Consider the following 14,129-nt stretch of genomic DNA (forward strand, 5'->3'; position numbering starts at 1 on the left):
ATGCAGTAGCCTTGAAGATGTCTTAAACAGAAAAATAACATTAGATAGAAACTAAGAAAATGTAAATAGTGAACTCTTCTTCATAATAATGTAACAACATTAGTTTATTAATTATAATGAATATAACATACTAATATAAGATGTTAATTAAGTCAGAAACTGAATATGGAGCATAAGGATATTATATTTAATCTCCATTTTTCTATAATTCTAAAATTGTTCTGAAAAATAAACTCAAATGTATAATGCTTTTTACAAGGATAGTTACAAATGAATCCAAAGGGTAGAAACTATATAAAGTTCAAAATGTGCAATCAAAACTACGTCTTCCACAGTGATAGCAGGAAATTCTGATTTTCTGTCTGATAAGCATGCTTCTTTTATTTTAGGGCCTCCCAATATCTGCATGTCTCTCTATGTACATATGTGGTATAAATACATATGTATCTTGTAGATACATATATGTATAGGTATGTATGTGTATTTTTGCCCCCCAGAGAACATGGAACCAAGAAAGAACTAAAGCTGTTATGATAAATCTTTCTGCCAAAAGCTGCCAAGCCCCACCGCCATGTGTACGCTTTATGCCAGCCGTCTGCCCGAGTTAGGGCCCCAATTAATGTACAGAGAGACTTGTATTAGGTTCAATGTTGCTTGGCTAATGACTAGGATTCTCATCTGTTAGCTCAGTCCCAATTATCATAAATCTATATATTTTATAAGACTTATCAGACGCCTTATTGGCATCCCTCCTTGCCGGTGGCTCATATTACTTTCCCCATCACTAAGCCAACTTTTATTTTTTTTCTCCATTTTTTAAAATTAGAAACAAGCTTGTTTTACATGTCAATCCCAGTTCCCTCTCCCTCCCCTGCCCCCCACTACCTATCCCATCCCCTTTCTGCTCCCCAGGGAGGATGAGGCCCTCCATGGGGGCATCTTCAGAGTCTGTCATATCCTTTCAGATAGGGCCTAGGCCCTCCCCAGTGTTTCTAGGCTCAGGGAGTATCCGTCTATGTGAAATGGGCTCCCAAAGTCCATTCCTATGCTAGGGATAAGTACTGACCTACTACCAGAGGCCCCATAGATTTCCGAGGCCTACTCCTTGACACATTCATGGGGTCTGGATCAGTTCCATGCTGGTTTCCTAGTGATCAGAAACTATATTGTTTTTGTTTTTGTTTTTTTTTTTGGCGGGTGGGGGGGTTGAGACAGGGTTTCTCTGTAGCTTTGGAGGCTATCCTGGCACTCACTCTGTAGATCAGGCTGGCCTCAAACTCACAGAGATCCACCTGCCTCTGCCTCCTGAGTGCTAGGATTAAAGGTGTGTGCCACCAACACCCGCTAAGCCAAGTTCTTGACCAGAAGTCCTTTTTATTTTTAGAAACTATTTTTATCGTGGGGCTGGGGAGATGGCTCAGCAGTTAGAGCACTGGTTGTTCTTTCAGGGGACCCAGATTTGATTCCCAGCATCCACATGAAGAACAGTCTGCAACTCCAGTTCCAGGGGATCTGATGCCCTCTTCTGGTTCCTTAGGCACTGCATGCACATGGCACACGTACTTGCAGACACAACACTGACACATTAAATACTATTTTTAAATACTGAAAAATAAAAATGTATTCATCAGAAGGAACAGTCACTGTGGATCTTTTCTAATTGCTGAGAAGCTTGGGGTCCATTCTCACACACTTCCTTCTCCCCTTTAGAACCTGTTCGATTTATTTTTTATTGAAAATCATCTTTTTCATACAATATATTTTGATCCCAGTTTTCCCTCTATATCTTCCCAGATCTTCCCCACCCATCCAACTCTATGGCTTCTTTCTCTCCTTCCAGGAAACAAACAGGTAAATAAGCAAACCAGAGGAAAAGAAAAGGCACAAGAAATGCACACACAGACACATATACCACACACAAAAAAACCCCACAAAATCAGAAACCATAATATATAAGCAAAAGCCCAGCACAATTTTTTAAAAATGCCCAAACAAAGCAATAATGGGGCAAAAAATTTACAGTCATACCATTGAGGTTTGTTCTGTGTTGGCCATCTTCTGCTGTGTATTGGGCTTAATTTTTAGTCTCACATTGCTTTTTAAGGTTAAGAGTTAGAGCTAAAGATTCCACTACAAAGTAACTTTTAATAATGTTTAATGTATTTCTTCATATATTTCAGCAACTGTATCAGTCATTTCCTGGCTATTCTCTGTTCTAGTGTAAAGTCTTTCCTAATTTTTAAAGTGAAAACTATGTTAAATAACTTTTCCTTCTCCCATCCTTTTTGTATTGTTTAAAGAGTGCATTGGATCTGCCTTTCTATGAAAGATTTAAGGATCCAAACAGTGTTGTTGGCCTCAGCATAGTGTTGTATAGCAGGTTTGTAGGGTTTTCTCTTCTATGACTGAAGCAATTCCCCCATTTTCCCCTCCCAGTAACTTACCGCCATTATACTTTTAGCTTCAATAATTTGGACTACTTTAAATGCTTTGTCTAAGTAAAATAATAGAATATTTGTCCTCAGTCACTGAGCATGTGCTCATAAAAGTTTGTGTGTCATAGCATATGATAGTGTTAATGGAAAACAAAAAACATAACTTTTACCTCAAAAAGGATAAAAGATAGTTTATTTTTGAGCCAGATATCAGTAACTATGACCTGGTAATACAAGTTCAGGTTACCCCACAATCCATGCTGCAAGATGGTAACAGTTTAATGACTTTTCATAGTAACAGAAGAACAAAGAAAATCATAAATCAAGGTGTTTTCAAGTATATTGGTGGAAACATCAGGTAGGTGGGTTACAGCAAGTTGGAGAAACCACTGCTACAGACCTCATATGCTTTCTGATGACATTCTTAGCATTTTGGTGGGTGGAAGCTAGTGGTCTGTTCATACATTTCACAAGATTTCACTTGTTAATCACAAGTGTGTTGGGTCAGACACAGATGTGGGCAAGGAATGAATATTAGGGGTGGCTAAAGATAGGCCCTGGGCCTGCATCATCCCAACCTCTCCACAGTCATTGGAGTTTTCAGCCTTTTACAGGGTTCAGTATTAGATATGGTTTCTTTGCAGAAAAATCTCATTCATAATAGGATTTTTCTCTTTAATGATTAAATAGTATTCTGGTCTATGTATATGCTACCCTCTCTTTATCCACTTGGTCAGTGGATATTTCCTTTTTTTCTCATTTTCCTCTGTATGTGTTTATTTTCTTTGTGATTACCGTGGCTAGAACAACGTTTTAAGCTCATAATATGTAAGTTAAATAACATATAAGATGGTATTTTGTTCTATTAAAATTTCAATAGCATCCTATTACTAATTGATAGAATATTTTCCTGAGGGTATTAGTCACAGGTTGGTTTTTGTTGTTGATTTTTAATTCTGTTTTCTTCATTGTTTCTGTTTTCTCTCATTTGCTTTTCTGCCCATTCTCTGTCCTTTACATTAGAAGCCTTTCTCATATGCCTGATAATCCCTGTCCTTATTTCTGAGTGTAAAGTTGTTTACAAGTTCTGAGATCATGGCCTTGTGTACTTTGAATTCAAGGTGATATTTTATAATCCCAGCACTTAGAAGGCTGAAGCGGGAAGATTGTGAGTTCTAGGCCAGCCTGGGTTATATAGTCAGTCTCTGTCTCCAGATGACAGAAACAAAACAGTAATAACAATGAACCAGATGATCTGGCTGGATCATCTGTTGGAGAACTCCCCTATTCCAAGTCAGTGTTTTGATCTTTCTTGGGGATTAGTTCCCCTGCAGGAGACTGTTCCCTGTGCTTTCTTGTAAAGGAGCTACCAGTATTAGTAGAGGAATGGTAGTCAGATCATGGGTGTTCCCAGTATTTGGTAGGCATTCTTTCAGTCTCCTTGCTTTCAAAATGCACTACTCTTGACCTCAACTATATGAGACATTCCAAATTTACTGACAATCAACCTTCAATATTCTGCCAGGATTGGTGAGTTGCCCTCACCTAGTACTAAAGTTGCAGAGAGGGTAAAGATCTAATTTCAGTTTACAACAGCTTTCAACTTACCATCCTCATTCAACCCTATCTAATCACATCTATTTCCAGAGCCACCTGAAGCTATCAATTCTTGAACGTTTTGTGCATGCATTAATTTTTTTCTTTTTTGTATATTTATTTGATTTTTAGACAGGATGTCACTATGTTGTCCAGAGTGGACTCTTGTCCCAACTCAGCCTTCCTTGCTGGTAGAACTATAGGTTTTCATCACTGTGCCAACTTTGAAAGCTTTTATATTTGTCATATATATGTGAGGGTGTGTGTGTGTGTGTGTGTGTGTGTGTGTGTGTGTGTGTGTGTGTGTGTGTGTATGCGCATACATAGAGGCCAGAGTTCAGTGTCACATGTCTTCCTCTGTTGCTCTCTACCTTACTTTTTAAAATAGGGGCTCACTGAGTTTAGAAATCGCTAACTAGCTAGACTGGCTGGTAAGCAAGCGCTGGGATCCACCCAGCCTTTTACAAGGATGTCAAATCAGGTTTGTACAGCACTTGTATCCACTGAGCCACCTCCCTAGCCCACATCTGACTTTTGAAGACTTTTAAAGAAGATTCACTGTGTGCTTGGATTTTCTGCCCAAAGCATTTGCTAGTGAGCCTTATTTGGTGTGCTTAGTTCCTACTCGCTATTTATTTTGTATCTTCCAGAACATTGTTGCTATTCCCTTCTTTCTGAGTTCTTTCTGACATTGTTGGTTTCAGGACTTGTTGTTTTAGAGTTTACTAGAGAGAATAACATCAGATGAATCTTCAGTCTCCCATCTGAAAGTAATTCAAGCCATAATGAAAGAGTTGCTTTCTTTCTGTGATATTTTTGTCACTTTTCAATTTGTATTAGGTGCTATACTTGAAGAACCTTAGTCCTCGGGTGAAAGAAAGAGACCTTATCTCATTATTCGCTCGGTTCCAGGAGAAAAAAGGACCACCCATTCAGTTTCAAATCATGAGTGGACGCATGAGGGGACAGGCTTTCATCACCTTTCCCAGTAAGTAACTTCATCTAGATAATCACTCCATTGCAGTATCAGTTCATATGAGACTACCTATTACCTCGCTGAGTTAGATACAGCCTTAGCACATGAAAGGGGCTGATAAGGAAAATACATTTCCTGCATTCCCAGATCTTCCTTCCAGTACTTACTTTCTCCTCTCTATGGATGCTGCATAACCACCTTACCCCGCTGTCCTCCGTCTCCCAATTTTTGGCAATTCCTTTCTACCCTACCAATATTTATTTTCTTTTTATTGACAATACTATTTCTGCTCTATATTATAATAGAATTATTCATAGTTAATATATTGGAATTGTTATCAGAAGACATATACTCAGAAGCCCTATTCCTTTAGGACTAAGTGATTTTAAGCTAATTAATTAATTCATTACCAATTCATAATTATTGAAAGATGATACATTCTTTCAAATATCACTTGCATATCAGTACATGGCTTGTGTTCTAATCTAACTGCAAGACTAATACAGTAATTTTGATTTCAATAGTAAGTTAGCCACTATGTCTTTTGTGGGAAGAAGATAGATAATATCTGTATCTTTTGTTACCTCTAAATTGTCATTTTAATGCTCTGCTAATTTTTGTGTGGGTAAGTGATTTACACATGAAAACTGCTGACCTTCTTTCCATTGCTTTCATATGACCTTGTACTATCTTTTCTATCTCACTGAAGGTTTGTAAATTCTTCGTACCATTGGTTTTCAGTCTTTTGAAGTGAACATTTCTGGACTTTCACAGAATATATATATATATATATATATATATATATAATATATATATATATATATATAACCTACTAATTGAAAGAAGCACCATGCAAAGGCTTTATATTATGTGTACATGTTTGTATACTGTTTGTGTATGTATGTTCATGTGTGTGTGTGAGTATGTGTGTGTGCACATGTATGGACGTGCATGTGGAGGCCAGAAGCTAACTCACTTGCTCTTCCACCTTAATTTTCTCACTGAACTGAGAGTTGATTGATATGGCCAGGCTGGCTGGTCAGTGAGCTACAAGGAACCACATCCCCAGCACTAGGGTTACCTGTACATGCTTCCATACCTGGAGTTTTATGTGGGTACCAGGGACTGAAATGCAAGTGTCCATGCTTGCCTGGGAAGCATTTTGCTATCAGAGCCATCTTCCCAGCCCCAGTTTTATACTTCTTAATTTGTGACCATTTTACTAATCCTAACAGCTATAATACTCACCTGAAACTTTGTGGTATATCTGAGACAAAATGATCTCAGTATTGCCTACTTATAATTCCACAGACTCTTGTCCAAAGTCTACCCCCTCCTTATTTCTTACACACAGTCTCTGAGACCCATATGTTGAATATTCCTGCTATACATTATATATTCTCATACACAAACTTTTTTGTCTGTCAGCAAGAGAAGTTCATTATCCTATATCGAGAGCAAGGACAATCCATAGTCTAAAAGGTTAAGATATCTTTTATTCAGATGAACACCAGCCAAATGCAAGCCAGAGAGAAGGGCCAGGGAGAAGGGGAAGGAGAAGAAGAAGAAGGAGCTCCCATGTGCTCGTGGTCCCTTAAGAGCCCATTCCATGTCATCCTGACCTCACCTTGACCATGCCTTGATAGGTGTGGTTAGGCACACCTGTAGCCAGCCCTTAGGAGGCGTGGTTACGGTGTCTCCCTATAATTCCCCTGTTAGTCTAAAGAGGATTAAAACTTAATAGTGTAAAATATCCAAAATTAACAATCAATCATAAAGGTGAAATACAAGAAGATACAATAATCTGCTATTGCATATCCTAACTATGTCTATTTCAGCTAAACCCTAAAGTCATCTGAAAGGGGTGTCCAACCTGAACACGGCGCCAGGTATATCGAGAGCGAGGACAAGCCATAGTCTGTAAGGTTAAGATATCTTTTTATTCAGATAAACACCAGCCAGAAGCAAGCCAGAGAGAAGGGCCACGGAAAAGGGGAAGGAGAAGAAGAAGATGGAGCTCCCATGTGCTTGTGGTCCCTTAAGAGCCCATTCCCTTTCATGCTGACCTCACCTTGACCATGCCTTGACAGGCGTGATCAGGCACACCTGTAGCCAGCCCTTAGGAGGCTACAATTCCCCTGTTAGTCTAAAAGAGGATTAAAACTTAATAGTGTAAAATATCCAAAATTAACAATCAATCATGAAGGTGAAATGCAAGAAGATACAATAATCTGCTATTGCATATCCTAACTATGTCTATTTCAGCTAAACCCTAAAGTCATCTGAAAGGGGTGTCCAACCTGAACACGGCGCCAGGTATATCGAGAGCGAGGACAAGCCATAGTCTGTAAGGTTAAGATATCTTTTTATTCAGATAAACACCAGCCAGAAGCAAGCCAGAGAGAAGGGACACGGAAAAGGGGAAGGAGAAGAAGATGGAGCTCCCATGTGCTTGTGGTCCCTTAAGAGCCCATTCCCTGTCATGCTGACCTCACCTTGACCATGCCTTGACAGGCGTGATCAGGCACACCTGTAGCCAGCCCTTAGGAGGCATGGTTATGGTGTCTCCCTACATTATCCTAATAAGAATTCCCACAACCACTTTCCCTCTAAAAGAAACAAAGTAGCTAAGTATGCTCAATAATGTCATAACTTTTGTTTGTATAACAATTTTGAAATATTTGTTTTTCATGTATATAATCTAAGATAGAGGCATGTTTATAGTTGTGTTTAACTTAAAATTTCTTCAGTTAACTCCCTGTGTATCCTTATCTCTTCTATATCTTTGAATCAAATGCATATTTTAGGGCCTTTTGTCATTATTATTATTATTATTACTACCCATTATTTTAATCTTGCTTGCAAATACAAATTGGGGGTTATAGACATGACAAAAACATGTAACATTAGTATGATTTTATAGCAAACCAGCCCTAATTAAACTTGTAATAATAATCAAGTGATTAAGCTCTATGTAATTCGATATATTTTTCTTATTTTTTCCAGATAAAGACATAGCATGGCAAGCATTGCATCAAATAAATGGATATAAACTCCATGGAAAAATATTGGTGATAGAGTTTGGAAAGAACAAAAACCAACAGTCAGCTGTCCAGGGTGCTTCCCTTATAACAACTGCTATAGATAGCAGTACAGAAATCAGTGGTAGCTAGAATCCGTATTGACACACATACATACACATTTGGATATATGTATGTGTCTAAACACACACTCAGATCTGTCTTTTATTGCAATCCAAGGCATAGGATATATATATATATATATATATATATATATATATATATATATGCATAGGAGTTTGTTTAAAACAAAGAGGAAATATTAGAAAGATAGTAATTAGGACAGTGGCTCTCAGGAAGAATTGGTAGAAATATTTTCCAAAATTAAATACTGTATAGTCTAGAAAAAGACTATATAAAATTGACACTATCCTGAGTATAGGGCAGATAATACCCTGAGCTTTAAGATCATATGAAAACCTTTAATTCTCAGGATATGTTACATAGGATTGTTCCTAAAGATTCTTTAATATTTTTGCAGTCTTTGATGTTTAGTCCTAGAAATAACACTTTTTCTAGGACTATTTCCTGTGTACAAATATTTAAAACTCTTCCATGTTAAATATTTATTTATTAGAACTCCCTGTGTTTTGTCAGAGCTTTCAGAAATTACAGTAGGTAGATTCATGAGTTCATCAACATATTTAATGATTGCTTTTCCACACTGCTTTAGAGTCCTGAAAAAGATATATATTATATATATGTTATATAATATATATGTGTTATATTTAAACCAAAATATTGGTATCTTCATGATACTATTGAATTCAAAACAATAGACATTAAACATGGAGTAACTGCTAATATATATTAAACATTAAGTATATGAACTTTGGAGAGTGAACAAACTAGCAAGGAGTTCTAATGGGACAAAGAAAGAAAGTTCTATACTTTAGAAGAAAGGCCTTCTGCATCAAATCCCCTAGTGGCTTCTTTATACTTGTAGAAGAATAGAAACACAATATGGTATAGACAAGGTAGTCCCAACTTTGGAGTAAGACCTGTGACCCTCATAGTCATACATGTTTACCACCCTTAACTTCAAAAGTCATTTAATCTGAGCCTCATTTGTCTCATCTACAAAGCAGAGTAATATTGCTACTTACCTCACTAATGGTTAAATGAGATTAGTCTATCCAAGAGATTATCCAAGGGAAACAAATGAGGAAAATAGAGGAAACTCCATTAAGTACGTCATTAAGAATTCAAGGAAGAAAGAAAGAAAGGTGCATAGAAATACTGCAAGAGGACCAGCAAAATGCCATAGTAGGTAAAGACATGAAGACCTGGGTTCAAACCTTAGGACCTACATGATAGAAGGAGAGAACCAATTCCAGTAAGTTGTCTCTGACCTCCAGAAATATGCCATGGCAAGTGTGTTCCCACATACATATATATAAAAATTCACATAAATCAATATTTAAAAACTTCAGAAATAGCGGCTATAAATATTTCAAATTGAGTGAGAAAGATAGATTTAACCATTGCAAAAGCCATGCAAACCCCAACTGTGTTAAAAATAATTACTGAAAACTCAATAGACAGAAAATCATGGCAGTAACCCAAAAAACTGAAATATGATTTGTCGTGAAACTTTTTTTTTTTTTTTTTTTTTTGGTTTATCGAGAGAGGGTTTCTCTGTGTAGCTTTGGAGCCTGTCCTGGCACTTGCTCTGGAGACCACCCTGGCCTCAAACTCACAGAGATCCGCCTGCCTCTGCCTCTGCCTCCCGAGTGCTGGGATTAAAAGCGTGCGCCACCAACACCCGGCTTGTCATGAAACTCTTAACTAGATTAACAACTAACTTCTTATCAGAAATAGGGATAGGAATAGCCTGGGCACATTCTTGTACTTTTAGCTGTTCAGGAGGCTGAGGCAGGATATTTAGTTGAGCCCTGATTCCAAACCAGCCTGTGTAAAACAGTAGAACCCTGTCTCAAAACTAAAACCAAGGGGAAAAAAATGGAAAATATTAAGATCTCAGAAATAGTGCAGGTAGCAGGCAGTGAAAGGTAAAATATCCCCCACATAAATTTTAAAGGCTGGAGGATTTGTTGCTAGCAGACCACACAAGACATGCAAAAGGACCTTTGTCAAGCTGAAAGCACGTGACCTTAGAGAATAATCTGAATACATACATAAAACAGACAAAGCTGACTGTGTGACTATAAAAATAACCTTCAATACTTTTTCCTTTATTCCCTTAACCAAGTTATTTATTTTTGGTTTTTTTGAGATAGAGTTTCTCTGTGTAGGCCTGGCTGTTCTGGAACTTGCTTCGTAGACCAGACTGGCCTCAAACTCAGAGATTCGTCTGCTTCTGCCTTCCCAGTGCTGGGACTCTGCTAACTAATTTTTAGAAGTTGTATTAAGTTGTATATAGTTGCATTGTATCTCCTATAACATAAAAGTTCATGTATTTGTCAATAACAGACAAAGAAGGTGGGAAATAATGCTTATTTTCCTAAAAAGAGCATAAATCCCTATGAACAAAAAAAGGAGAAATAAGATGACTAATTTTACGAAGCTGTAAACAATTTGGCTTCTTAAAATAACAGCATTTTATTAAGTGATAATTGTAATGTATTGTTAGCCCTGTAGGTTATAGAAATATTCTGCATAGCAATCATGCCTCAAATTCAGAGGAAAATGAAACAAAAATACTATTAGAGATAAAGATCCATATTTTTTGTTTAAAAGGTCAATCTTTTAAGATGTAACAATTTTAATCACATATTTTCATAACAACAGAGCCCTCAAAATAACCTGAAGCAAGGTAGCAAATAAAGAATAGAGAAATAGACAAGTCTCTGAAAAGTTGGAATACTCAGTATTTCATTTCTACTAAAAGTAGTGCTACAGCGATGATAAACAAGGAAGTAGAATACTTCCAACACTGTGAGCCAAATAGATCTGAAAAACAGCTATAGAACATTCTATCCTATAACATTAGAACATATATTTTTATCCCAGGCATATGAAATGTCTTTTGTCTACATCATGAGCTAAACCACAAAATAGGCCTTAATAAATACAGTTAGACTGAAGTAATGTAAACCATGTCTTCTGACCACCTGGAAGGAGATTAGAAATCAGTAACAATAAATTGGAAAATTCACAAATGTGTGGAAATGAGCCACACTTAAATAGCAAGTGGGTCAATAAAGAAACACTCAAGAAGAGTGGCTCTGTGGGTAAGAGTGCTTGCTGCTCATGCACAGGACCTGAGTTTGATTCTCAGCACCCACATTGGGTGGCTCATAGCTACCTTTATCTATGTGGGAAATGTTTAGAGATAAGCCTATTTAAGGAGAAAAAAGATCATATAGCAGTAATTCAATTTACATCTTAAACTGTATGAAAAGAATAGCAAGCTATACCTAGAACAAACAGAAAAATGGGAAAGCATGCAAAATAAATGAGCGAGTAGATACAGTAGAGAAAAGGCTATGAATCTAAGCAAGAAACTGGCTTACCTTTTGCCAGATATAGCAGGAAAAGATAGACTAATTATTAGAATGAGGACTAAAGGAGGGGATATTGCTGCTGACCTTTGAGAAATGGAAGGTGTATGAGGGAATACTGTTATTCTTGTGTGTCAATAAATTAACCTACCCAAAAGGAACAAATTCTAGAAAGATAAAGTACCAACAATAAAATATAGGTTAAATAAGCAACAAGAAAGATACCCTCAAAGAAAAGGCCAGACTTTTTATTTGAATTCTACTAAATGCTTCATGTAACAGTAGTCCAATTTCTTCACAAGCTGTTTTTTAAAAAAATGGGGAACACTTCTGAGTTATATTACTGCAATATGGAAGAACCCTGAGAATATGTTCAGTGAAAGAAGCCAGTCACTGCTGATGACAAAATAATAACTAGAGTAGATGGGAATTCTTTGCAAGTAGATGGAAATGATCATAAATTACATTAATGGTTATATAATTATGAATACACCAAGTGGGTGAATTTTATGATACATGTATTAAATCTCAGTGAAACTCACAAAGATAGGAACTTGGACATTATCCAAATGTCCATCTGTCAACATGAGTGACTTACGGCGCATTCATTTAGTGGGATGCTATCAAGCCATTTTAAAGCAGTAGACTCAATCTATGAATATATTGTGACTTGTACTCATATCCAAGATTTTATATTAAGCTATAAATTAAGATGTATGTATGTATAAGATGTATGTATAGTATGGATACATTTTTAAGCAAATAGTTTATGTGTATAGTTTGTAGAGATAACTTCAAAACAAATATAGGAATGAAATAGGGAATATATATAATAGGCTGTAACCCTTCTGACAGTGGGACTCTACAAGCTGAAAAGATACCTTCGCCTTGTGAACATTTTTAGGTGGTGTGATTTGGAGTGGCTTTTACCTTTTTCAATATTTTTAAATTAAAATAGTTTTTAAATATTCTTATAAACACTTGGCTTCCAGAATATTTGTCAGACCCACTCTGGGGATTTCTGACTTTACTCAGGACAAATTTCTATTCATTTGCTATATTGCTCACACGATTAACGCTCCAAAATTTGATAGCGTTTACGTGATGAGAAGTGAAGGCCCCTGATTACAGCCTCTTGCACACATTACCCAGGGACGTACTTCTCAGCTAGGTTTCCCAGAAGGGACTCCTTCCTCTTAGGTGGAAAACCTTACCTCCTCCTTACTAAACCTACAGACCACTTAAAAATGGGGAAAAAATTGAGGATACCTTTCAACTGGTGCAGAGATACAGAAACTGTTATATCCAGATGATGAAATTCTACTCAGCAATAAAAACTAAGGAACCATATATGCAACAACTTGGATAAATCTTACATGTATTTTGCTAAGTAGAAGAAGCCAGACTCAAATGGCTGATTACTGTTATATTTCATTTGTGTGTTTTCTGGAAAGGGTAAAGCAATAAGGCAGAGAATCCAGTAGATATCAAGTGTTGGCACAAGGAATTTTTTTAATAATAGGAACTTTATGTTGTTTATAGTTACAATGTGTATGTTTTTGTTTAAACTCAGAGAATTATACTCCAAAAGAATGAATTTTAATGTGTGAATTTTTTAAAATAAAAGTAATTTTAATGAAACAAAGATTTGGAAAGACAATTATTTCCATTAACTAGTTAAGTATGGTGTAGTCTCTGATTACCACTGAAAACCCAAAACCACTTTCTCTTTTGCTTTTCATAGGTGAGCCCAAGCCACTAATTCAAAATCTCTCTATTAATTACTTTTCTATTGCTGTCAGAAATGCCATAACCAAGGTAACTTGTAAAAGGAAGGGTCTGTTGGGGCTTATGGTTCCAGAGAGATAGGAGTCCATCACTACTATGGCAGAGAGAGTGGCCACAGGCCAGAAGGCGTGGCACTGAAGCAGTAGCTGAGAGCTCACAGACTGATTCACAAACAAGAAGCAAAAAAGCACACTGGGGATGGTGTGAGTCTTTTGAAACCTAAAGCCTATCCCCAATGAAGTGCATTCTCCAATAAGGCCACACCTTCTAATCCTTCCCAAATGGGTTCACCAACTAGGGATCAAATGATCAAGCATACGAGCCTATGGGGCCAATTTCATTCAAACCACCACAATCTCTATAGTTGGAGATATAGCTCACTAATATTACACTTGTTTAGCATTCATGAGGCCCTAGGTTCAATCCCCAGTACTGCCTAAAATTACATATTTAAAAATCTGAACCAGATAGATTGGTGCATGCACTCAGGACCACACAGCAGGAAGATTGCTGACAAAGGCTAACCTGAGCTATGCTGTGAGTTACAAACCAGCCCATGCTACAAATAAGTTTTCTAAAACAATTTCTGCATATATGTATACAATTTTGCCATTAAAAAAACTAGGAAATGTATTTGTTGCCCCATGAGCTATTATCCTTCATATCCTTCATGTTTTAGTAAAATAGTCACTGAAACATAATTTTCAGTACATTTGATAAAACTTTTCTGATATCTTTTATTTTTGATGATACTGTATTGGATGCTATTGGGATCTCTAGGGGCCCTCTG

General features: G+C 36.9%; 1 protein-coding gene across 3 annotated transcripts in view; it reads left to right on the plus strand.

The window, feature by feature from the left end:
* Rbm41 (RNA binding motif protein 41) overlaps positions 1-13,192 on the plus strand; it is a 55,072-nt gene extending 41,880 nt beyond the window's left edge. For 2 of the 3 annotated variants that reach the window (XM_027433561.2, XM_027433562.2), the window contains 2 exons: positions 4,872-5,019; positions 8,014-13,192. In XM_027433561.2, coding sequence (XP_027289362.1) covers positions 4,872-5,019; positions 8,014-8,180 — 315 coding nt within the window. In that variant the 3' untranslated portion in view covers positions 8,181-13,192. Of the gene's footprint in view, positions 1-4,871; positions 5,020-6,845; positions 7,175-8,013 lie in introns of those variants that run through there. The other variant, XM_027433563.2, reaches the window with a different exon arrangement.
* Positions 13,193-14,129: the final 937 nt, after the last annotated feature.

The sequence above is a fragment of the Cricetulus griseus genome, chromosome X, assembly GCF_003668045.3.
Source record: "Cricetulus griseus strain 17A/GY chromosome X, alternate assembly CriGri-PICRH-1.0, whole genome shotgun sequence".
NCBI lineage: Eukaryota > Metazoa > Chordata > Mammalia > Rodentia > Cricetidae > Cricetulus > Cricetulus griseus.